The sequence below is a fragment of the Carassius auratus genome, chromosome 22, assembly GCF_003368295.1.
Source record: "Carassius auratus strain Wakin chromosome 22, ASM336829v1, whole genome shotgun sequence".
Taxonomy (NCBI): Eukaryota; Metazoa; Chordata; class Actinopteri; order Cypriniformes; family Cyprinidae; genus Carassius; species Carassius auratus.
The window spans coordinates 24,961,755-24,972,703 of record NC_039264.1 but is presented as its reverse complement, the minus strand read 5'-3'; the positions used below and the strand labels follow the sequence as shown (position 1 = coordinate 24,972,703).

Here is a 10,949-nt window from a genome sequence, read left to right as displayed (position 1 = left end):
TAGTCCTGAACTTGCCAGTTATTCAGACTTTTACACTGAATTGCACAATATGTCTGAATGTGTGGTTTTGAGGGTAATGAGAGTTCACTCATTAAATGGCCAGACTTTATTCTAAACCAATGGGTTGTGAGCTGTGTGGTAATTTTAGGTCACGCAAAGGTGCATAGGTGACAAAATAACTATATATATATATATATATATATATATATATATATATATATATATATATATATATATATATATATATATATATTACATCAACATCCTAGACACAGTGAATGTGGTTTTAAATGAACGTCTTGTCGATTAGTCTTGTGGTTTCAGTCCAGCCAGCAATCATCAGCGCTTATTCTGTTTCTATGGATACAGTACGCGACACTGTCGTGGACTTCTCCTCGCTTTACGGCAGCCGGTTGTCAGTTGCTGCATGTGGCACCATGTGAGTGCAGAATAACAGAAAACGGTGAAGAACTGAATGTATTCTGCAAGCTTCTCAGTGTCTGATAAACGATCGCATAATAGTATCTCGTCAGGCAGCTCTTTTGCAAGTTAACGTTCATATACATGTATGTTTTTTGTGTGTGATTTAGCTTGTCGTCTGTGGTGTAGAGATGTTGTATCTCATCGGTCTTGGTCTGGGCGACTGTAAAGACATCACTGTTAAAGGTTTAGAGATCGTCCGGCAGTGTAGTCGTGTTTATTTGGAGGCATACACGTCCATACTGACCGTCGGGAAGGACGCTTTGGTATGTTGATGATTAAACATATTATAATGACTGAATCCTGACAGGTGACCGCTCGATTAACATCACAGGCAAAACTAGATGGAGGGAAAAACTCACGTATTCTGCAATATTCTCTCTCTCTCTCTCTCTCTCTCTCTCTCTCTCTCTCTCTCTCTCTCTCTCTCTCTCTCTCTCTGTCTATCTATTAGTTTAAAAAACAAGTGCCAAGAAATGTGTCAGACATTTTTCAAAAGGTTAAATGTATTCCATATTTTACATCAAATATGCTTTAGTTTACTCAATTTGACCTGAACTAGCAGTGTTTTGTCATAAAAAGGTCCAAATATATTCTTAAGAACTTTGCTTTCCTTGACATGTAATCATGAAGCTCTACAGTTGATATCATTTCCTGTTTAATAGTTTTCCTGTCACATGTCAAGAAATTGGTCAACTTACTGCACCACACTGATTATTTGGTGGACAAAAGTTTTTTTAAATAATAATTTTGTAACAAGTAATCATAATTTGTGTTTGTGTATATTCATAACTTTTTTTTAGCTTATTAATAAGATTTTTTCCACCACCTTGACAGTAACTATGATTTGAAAAATATTATTATTATTATTATCCTTTTTTATTTTTCATTTTTTAACCATATAAATTAAAAGAAATCTTCCACAACCAGTCAAAATTATTTTCTTTCAAGCTTTGTTTTAGCTTTTCCACAAAGAAATATAGTTAATTTTTTCTTTTTTTTTTAATGAAATTTATTTTATTCATAATATTGCTTGTTGTATTCATCATCAGTAAACCACTTGGGTTTAAAGCATCAGCTAAATTAATAAAATAAAATGTATTAATATTTACAAATATAATTCTATTCAAAAATAGTATCAAGCAATAACATTAATAATAATATTATCAAGCATTATAACTTGATGCAACACTTGGTACAGTCTGATATGAAATTCAAATACATGTTGATCAGAAATAATGATATTTGGCACTCAGATTTACGGCGCCGTTGTGTTCTGTCTCAGGAGGAGTATTATGGGCGCGAGTTGCTGCTGGCCGACAGAGATATGGTGGAACAACAGGCTGATGAGATCCTGAAGGGCGCAGATGTCAGTGATGTGGCGTTTCTAGTGGTTGGTGATCCTTTTGGGTAAGACTAACTAACCACTTCACAATCTACAGTACAGTTGTCTATCTTTACTGTTATATTTAATCCATATATGACAACAAGTTCAAAGTTGTCCTAAACTAAAAGATCCACCAATGAGGATTAACACTCAACAATACCATTTGCCAACTTTCTGGTTTCTGTGCATATTTGTCATAAGATGCACCTCATGTTGCTATTGTTTTGACTAACCCATAACTTGCCATCACATATGCCACAATCCCACAAATGCAATGACTCAAATGGAAACCTTAATCCAGACATTGCACAGACGTTCACCCGAAAGCTTTATCACTGGCCTATTAGAGTTATATTCAGTTTTTAGAGACGCAATTATATGAGAAATTGCTGGAAACGTTCAAACTTATTTGGCCAATAAACTCCATTCTGATTCTGATAATGCCCCTCAAGTACAATTAAGTGCACTCCTCAAAATAAATATCCCTTTCTTCCGTAAGTGTATTGAAACAACAAAAAAAGAAAAAACTATCGGAAAACACATTCTACAGCCTAACAGAAGATAAATAATGGAAATGCTTCCTATTATTCTGGACATTTGTGCCTGAAGAACCACAAGAGTGGTTGAGCACCAAAGCCCTGGGGTGCAACGTTATCGCTTTTACGAGAAGTGGGATGTGGACGTCTGAAGTGTGGGTACTTTGGAAATTCTCCAGAAGAGATGAGCTAATTACGCCCCACTTTCCCGTCTCGGCCGTTTCTAGTCACGGTTGAGCTTTGTGTAGTGTTTGGCTCCAGCGTTTTTCCAGCCAAACCACCGAAACCCACATAGCGGGAGGGGGACGGGGGTCTGACTCCTCATTTTCCTGCACTTAGGAATGTGTGGGTTTAATATAATTTAATGATATATCCGAGATCGAAAGGATAAGCATTTTTGGCGCATTTCTGATTTCTTCCACATTGTAAACCGCACAACACAGTAGAAAGAAATATGTTGATAAGTAGCCATTTTTATGCCATTGGCACATGATTTAGAGAGGTGTACGTAAAAAAAAAAATAAATAAATAAATAAAAACTACTACATTTCTTCTCTTCAGAGCTACGACCCACAGCGACCTGGTTCTGCGAGCGTTGAATGCTGGGATTCAGTATCGCGTTATTCACAATGCCTCCATCATGAACGCAGTGGGCTGCTGTGGATTGCAGGTAAGGCCCAAGTTTAACATTGTTTGGTGAATTTTTGCAAGCGAAATTCAGTTATTTCAATTGGAATCAACGCAATTTGGAATTTCATGTGAGGGCGGAATATATCCCCATGCAGATTTTGCAACTGGTTCAAACTGAAAGTAGTTTGCTTTGAAAGTGAAATCTGCTTTATACAACACTAAACAATTACCAACAGTCCTTATTTGCCCACTGAATTTTGCTGAAAAATCGGTAATGCGACCGCAACTCATCGCAACGCTTCCCTGTGGTGTCATTCTCAACATGTCCTTTCCAGAGAATGTACTTCGCTATCGTGCGTCATTCAGGCCCAGTCTCTCGTGAAAATTATCAAACGGCATTACGGCCTTTGTGCCATAGGCTTCCCAGCGGAGTCTATCAACTAAGCCTACTGGCCATCAATAACAGCCCCCTGTATTGACCTGTCAGGGCAGCTTTGTGTACCAAGAGGCCCCAGATGACGATAGGAGTCTTCAGATGATCTGAGATCAGTGGTGCCATTTCTAAAAGATATTATTTAGGCAGAAAAAGCAGGTCCTAAATCATCTGCCACAGCTGCTGCTCTCAGCCACAGAGGGATCTGGTAGGTTAACGCAAGCTTTGCAGTTACTGTTCGAGTGTAGATCAATATGCGCTATTTGGAAGCAATCAACAACAATTGATTCCACAAAAAAGCATGACTTGAGACTTTCTGCACCCAAAGTGTCATCTGGTTGTGTTTCCAAAGATTGTATTGGAAGGATTAATTTTGCTCTGCTTCCCTAGGTATTGGATTCTGAATGATGATCTTACAGTTTGAAATGAAGGAAACGTAGTCACATATCTTTTCTTCCACATTGTGACATACATAATAATGAAACCGGTGATCAAAAATGAACAAAAAAAAAAAGAATTGTGTGTGTGTGTGTGTGTATATATATATATATATATATATATATATATATATATATATATATATATATATATAATGGAAACTTTCTATTCATTAGTTGTTGATTTGATTGTGGCATATCTTAATGCAAAAATTGCATGGATCAATTGGTAACATATGATCAGCTTGTGTATTTAGAAATTTAATTTAGATGTGAATTTAAATGTGTACTTCACCCAAAATTGTACTTCACCTATTTTTCAAAGCATCTTCTTTTCTTTGACTATCAGCACGCTAAAACCTGCAGAGCCTCACACATCACATGCGAGAAAAAATAGAAAGCATGTCCACAAAACTATGTATTTGTTTCCACGACAGATTGATTTGTTGCCATGTTTTAATTTGATATCATTTGCTGAACTTATTAATCGGTACCCTTGTTTAGGTAAACTGAATCCATGCTTGTTCCCTTGTTTCAGTTCACAAAGAGAACTGAAACGTTCAAGGCCCAGAAAAGATCGTCAAAATAGTCATTTCAGTGGTTCTTATATAGCTACAAGAATACTTTTTCTGCACTCAGAAAACAAAAATAATTACTTTATTCTAGTTTCTTCTCTTCCGTGTCAACATGCATTCAAGAGAGTGGCACAGTGATGACAGAATTTTCATTTTTGGGTGAACTATCCCTTTAAGTCTCCACTGCTGAATTTGTTATAGATTTATTAGATAAACAAAAAGGAATTCATCTAGGTCTCTAGTTGACCTCAGTAACCAAGTAGGTCAGGGGTGTTCAAACCTGCTCCTCAAGGGCCACTCTCCTCTAGACTCACTGAGGCATCAATCCGGATACATTTGAAAACGGCGTTTTCGTTTTAAAATGCTCTCCATCCACACTAGCCTTTTCAAGCATTTCCCAAAAGTGTCTCATCCACACAGAAACATCAAAAAACATTAAATTGGGTTTCTGCGCATGCGCAAAGCCTCAAAAAGCTCACTGCAGGTGATACACATGGAACGGACATAAGACATTTTCATGCATTTTTCTGACAGTAAATTTTATATATTTTATTTACGAAAAGAACTCTTCATGCACTGACGCACCCAGGTATCACATACTTACGATTGTGTGTCTGATGTAAAACGTAACTACCCTCAGGTTTTGCCGCAAATAGCGATAGCAAGTAAATTTGCTTTTACCTTTGCAGGACTGTGATATGAAGAGTGAACAAAGTAACACATCTGTAGCGATAGTGTGAAAGTGCATAGCACATAACATGCACAATACCAGTATAAACACGGATATCTTTTGGTATAATATGCGTCACTTGACTAAACGTGACAAATCGTTTTCAAAAGCCTCCGTTTTCACAGTCCACACTACAACGCGAAAAACTGCGTTTTCAAATGTATCCACTTTGGAGAGCGTTTTAAAAAAGCTCAGTTTTCCTTGACTAAAATCACTGTCTCAGTGTGGATGAAAGGAAAAACGATGCGTTTTCAAACGTAAATGTATTAGTGTGGACATGGCCTAAAAAAACTCCAGGCAAGTGTGTTGGAGATCGTTGGCCTTTCAGAAGCATAACTGGACACCCCTAGACTTGGAAGATGTGGGATGACTTCTATGTGTATATGTTCAAATATATAATATGTGCTCCAGAGGGTCTGTAGGACCTAAAGTAACCGGTAACAAGTCTGTCTGCTGTAAAGTCACTTTGTTGTGTCAGCTCTGTGGCTCTCTAGTGTTCAGAATGATGTCATGCTTACTGAATAACAGGAAGCACCTTGTCGGTGGCTAAACATAGCTGGCTACTCATGTGCACAGTGATCAATGCAAAATAAGAACTAGTTTGAGTAAATAAAGTATGAATGTGGTTGCATTTTCCTCCTTAGCTGTACAACTTCGGGGAGACGGTGTCAATTGTGTTTTGGACGAACACATGGAGACCTGAAAGCTTCTACGATAAGATCAAAAAGAACAGGGATATGGGCCTGCACACGCTGTGCCTGCTGGGTAAGCACTTCCTTTGAGTCTTTGTGAACGAGATGTTCTGATTAGAAAGTTATATGATGTGGCACAATGGCAGATTCCCTGGTTTGTCCCTTGGCTCACGTCCTCAAGCATGTATGTGTGTTGCATCTTTAACAATCACTGTAGCAATGAATGTGTCAAAGCCAGATGAGACGACCCCCGTATTTTGACGTCCCGTCAAATAGGCATGTCCCTTCGGGGCGCACATTAAACTTGGGCCCGTTGCAAACGCTCTGGTACCCCCAAGGCAGATGGTCACAAATAATTTACGTTTATATATCTCTGCGCCGTGGAGATTTCCAGCCAATTCTTAATAAACCCCAGTTTTCCAAATTACCAGTGGGATTTCCCATTGGAAGGCGTTTTTGGTAATGAATGTTGGTAAAAATCGTGGTCTGTTGGTTGAGGTCATGTCTCATTGGCTGGTGGGACAGAGGGGGAGGGGCGGGAGTCCCCAGGTGCTTCCCAGCTGAGGAGTCGGAGAGCAAAAGCGAGGACAAAAATGAGCAAGAGAGGGATCAGGGTTATTAACCTCATTATTCAAAAGCAAACAGAGGAAGGCGGGGACTGGCCACCTCCCCGTCCACCCTTGGCCACTAGTGCGCTTTTCTAATACAATAACCTGCAGACACAACAAAAGCACACATAGACAAAACACAAGGACTATACACTGCATCCATTCATCATAACGTTGCTAACAAGACATTGGCTATTAATCAAGCTGGCAAATATTGGTCAATTTATTTGCTGGTGTTTCTAAATTAAATGAAAAAATAAAATTAGATTTGTTTATTATTCCAAAAAAGTCTAGTCCAATACTGTGTCTGCCCCGTACATGAACTTGTTCCATTTCAGTTTTTGATTCACTACACTGCTACTCCAACCGCTTTTTCCTGTCCAACTAAAAATTAAAGTGATATTGTTTTACAAACATCAGTAATATCATTAATAAAATTATTCATTCAAATATTCATTTTCTTTTCTTCTTTTCTTTTTTTGTGGATTTGTCAGTTTTCTTTTTCTTTTATTATTATTTTTTTTCTATTTTTTATTTTCCAAATTTGCAAAAACTTTTGTTTTCCTTACAAATATCATTAATTATGAATTTTATGACAATTTTCTGTTTTTGTCAAATATAATAAATTGTTAATTTTATGTCAGTTTCCCAATTTCAGTTTTTTGTTTAAATGTGCATGTTTGTGCAAATTTTTTAACAATTCATTTTATGTCAGTTTTCTGGTTTCTAGCCTACTAATTTAAATAATTTGTGACGCTTTTATGTAGAAAAGTTAGATTTATATACTTTTTTTGCTATTCTAAAATGCATGCAAATCAGTTTTGATACCAAATCTCCATTTATAAAGAAAGTAGGAAACAAAGAAATAGTCCCATTTTACTGCAGCTGAATTTAGCCTTGAACTTTCATCTGATTGGTCCATTATTTATGAACATTTTGAGGTTAAAGTAGACACTTTCAGTGCAGACATGGTGCGAGAACATGACTGCTCGTTATTTGTACATTTGTCTTTGTTCTCAATATGGGGCCCTCTCAGGTGCAGTCTGAAAATGTACTCACGCTCCAGACTGCGTGGGGTTAAAAGCCCCAGATGGAGGGGCGCCTACTATTTATGATGTGACCGTAACATCCAGAGAGGCCTAGTTTATAAAACCCAAGCTTATTGTATTGTACAACACTTACAACTCCCTTGTTTCACAGATATCAAAGTAAAAGAGCAGTCCATGGAGAATTTAATGAGGTAAGACTCGCACTTTCTGATTTTCTGTGGGGTTGTGCTGATTTATATCTAGTCTGTGGTGCTTTCCAGGAGGGTCGTTTTGTGGTTTTCAGCAGACATTGAGTTAACATTCATGCAAGTTGTTGGGGGGCAGACTGGTTGAGTTGGAAAAAAAACAACAAAAGTAAAAACCACGGCAGCTTGTTTGACTTGGACGCGTGATATGTTATCATGGACCTTCCCTGGTCCGCCTCCAGAACTGCCACAGTATAATTTTCCCATCTGAAACCTTCAGAAATATGTTTTATTCGTTGTCTGCTTTCAAACTTGAACTCAAATTCTTTCTGAAAAACCTTCACTGATGTTGAATTATTTATCATCGTAGAAGAAGGTTGTTAACTCCTTGCTCTCTTCGTGGTGTCCTGTAATTATCTCCCCCATGGTCATGCACTTTGTGTAATTTTATATCCAATCCACATAAACCCCAAATGGGTTTACTGTTCCACTATGTACGCTATAAGGAGACGAGCATTAGGCCTGGTGCATGCTCCCTGTTCAAGGCTGGAAAGTGTGCTAATGTCTCCCAGATTTATTGGCACTGTTGTACCATTACTCGGAAATGGAATAACCATATGCTGCATGATTTTGGTCACAGTCAGATGCTTGTCCAGTGAGGTTGGTGCCCTTCACTGCATGGAGGGGAAAATGGCCCCAGCAAGAAATTCAAAGCATGTCTGCAACTTCCTTAAGTTGACTGATTTCATCAATGATGGACCATTGGTCCATTAATGTTTAATGCACCTTAAGTAAAGCATTTAGAGTATATAATTTTAAAGCTCAGATGTAAATTGCATTAATAACCACCTACTTGCTCAATGTTTTGGGACAACCCGGAAACTTAAAGGATTAGTTCACACCTGAATTAAAGTTTCCTGACAATTTACTCAACCCTATATCATCCAAGATTTTTCAGTCAAAAAATTAATTAGGCTGGATTTTTCTCCATATAGTGGACTTCAACAGGGTCTAAGGTCCAAATTTCAGTTTTAGTGCATCTTCATAGGGCTCTACACAATCCCATCTGAAGAATAACGTCCTTGTGTAGCGAAACGGTCTGTCATTTTCTTCAATAAAATACAAAAAAGTGACACATTTTAACCACAGATGCTCGTCTTGCACTAGCTCTGCATCCACGACTTCATGCATTATGTAGTCACATTGGAAAAGTCACACGTGACGTAGGCTGAAGTACCATTTAAAGCTGTATTGAAACTACAGTTTGGACCTTCAACCTGTTGGTCCCCATTGAAGTCCACTATATAAAGAAAAAAAATCCTGGAATGTTTTCCTCAAACATTAGTGCATTAACTAATTTTGACACTGTCAAGGATCCAGAAAAATTAGTAGGAGACACTAGATACTTCTGCTCACTTTAAAGTTTACCAATCCCCTCTCTTTCTAGGGGTCGAAAGATTTATGAGCCTCCCAGGTACATGACTGTCGCTCAGGCAGCTGAGCAACTCCTGGAGATACTACAGAACCGACGGGATCGGGGCGAGGAACTGGGTAACTCTTGCAAACCTTTTTAAATTACATGAAAACCTTTGTAAACTTTGTGGTTAAACCATCTTGACGTCTGGCTAACTCTGGCAAGCACTGATGGGAAATTGGATTAGATTTGATTGAAAGCTTTGTGAGCTTTGGTTTCATGGTTTATCCTGTGTTCTTTCCTTCAATGCAGCAATGACCGAAGGCACAGTGTGCGTCGGTCTGGCTCGGATTGGAGCCGAGGACCAGACCATCCGTTCTGGGACACTGCAAGAGTTGGCATCCAGTGACCTAGGAGGACCACTTCACTCAATGATCATCAGTGGACACCTTCACCCTCTGGAGGTGGACATGTTGAAACTCTTCAGTGGTCCTGAGGGATTGAAGACCTTGAAGATGACCGATAGTTCCACATACGTATCTTGATATCCAAGAAGCTTGTGCTCCTCAAGAAAAAAGCTCCCTTTCCAGTTCTCCTGGGATTTTTTTTTTTTTTAAGGAAAAGTCGGTCTACGTGAGAACTTGGAGCTTCCAGAGGGTCAGGAGAGCATGCAAGTGGGATGATAATTTTGATGTGTGGCAGTCATGTTCTTGCTGTCGAAAAGTAAATGATGAAATTAATAATTTAAACTTTATTCTACCTTAAAAATATAGGGAATGGAAAAACTTATTGTGGACTAACTTCATCTGGGTTACATTAGTGCCTCTGAAATTGAGCTTTCTTCGAAATTGGCATAATGTTTCCGTACCAAGAGCCTTTCTTAATGGAACTTTCTCATTAATAATATAAATAAGATTCCTTTGAGCATGTAATAATGGATGAAGATTGATTTTTACGTACAATAAAGACACTCATTTCGTCGCCACTGACCACATCAACACCCTACATGTGGTTTGTCTGTTTTCATCTACATCTGTGGTTTTGTCTGTAGTCTCTCATTTAATTTCTGTGAGCATGAATTGCAAAAAGAAGTGAACAAAGCTATTGTCAGGAAGTAGTTTGCCTCTGTCTGATTTATTTATAAAAATTTAAGTTCACGTGTTGCATTTAAACATGATTGGGTTTACAGATCTGCGTAATATCACTCATGGTACGGCAGCAAAGTTCGTTGATTATTATGCCAGAATGGGAGTATAGCTCCTAGCCATATCAGTCTAGAAAATCGCAATTTTACATTTTCCGTCGGTCTTACTACACAATGTAACTACAGAAGAGTCACTTTTTAAATAGGAAAAATATCGAAACTCTTTGGTCATTTTTGAGCGAGATGCTAACGGTCTAATCACATTCAGTGATCTATGCTAAGCTAAGCTAAAAGTGCTACCGCCAGACCCAGAGATCAGCTGAATGGATTCGGAAATGGTAAAACTCAACTGTTTAACTCTAGAGGAGTTGGAAAATTAGCTATTTTCAAAAATATTGGAGTGTTCCTTTAATACATCCTGTAAGTTTCGTAACTTAAAATGTCCTCATCATCAATAAAAAAGCATTTATGTAATAACCCTCAGAAAATGGCTCCATTTTGTTTTGTAAACTTGGCACAGTGTCATGGAGAGTTCACAGAGAAACATTTGTTGAAAAATAAAGCGGTAGTAGAGCTGACTGCAGCTGCAGTCAAAAACCGCAAGTAAATTATTTCATATCGCTATGTCTGGAAATTACCATTTTAATTT

The 10,949-nt window shown here is 38.1% G+C and overlaps 1 protein-coding gene across 2 annotated transcripts; it reads left to right on the top strand.

Moving 5' to 3' along the window:
* The first annotated feature begins 387 nt into the window (after window positions 1-387).
* dph5 (diphthamide biosynthesis 5) lies at window positions 388-10,273 on the top strand. Of its 2 annotated transcripts, none has more exons than XM_026198408.1 (8): window positions 388-463; window positions 591-746; window positions 1,766-1,890; window positions 2,965-3,073; window positions 5,853-5,973; window positions 7,709-7,748; window positions 9,190-9,293; window positions 9,469-10,273. In XM_026198408.1, the coding sequence occupies exons 2-8, from the start codon at window positions 612-614 to the stop codon at window positions 9,699-9,701; spliced, it is 867 nt and encodes a 288-aa protein (XP_026054193.1). In that variant the 5' UTR covers window positions 388-463; window positions 591-611; the 3' UTR covers window positions 9,702-10,273. The 2 variants fall into 2 exon arrangements, with proteins under 2 accessions (XP_026054193.1, XP_026054192.1); XM_026198407.1 differs by having other exon boundaries at window positions 395-439.
* The last annotated feature ends 676 nt before the right edge of the window (window positions 10,274-10,949 follow it).

Bases quoted from the DNA above. Each gene is read 5' to 3' on its own strand.
- dph5 (XM_026198407.1), top strand. The intron at 3,074-5,852 runs GTAAGGCCCAAG...TTTCCTCCTTAG, and splicing joins TGGGCTGCTGTGGATTGCAG to CTGTACAACTTCGGGGAGAC. The intron at 7,749-9,189 runs GTAAGACTCGCA...CTCTCTTTCTAG, and splicing joins TCCATGGAGAATTTAATGAG to GGGTCGAAAGATTTATGAGC.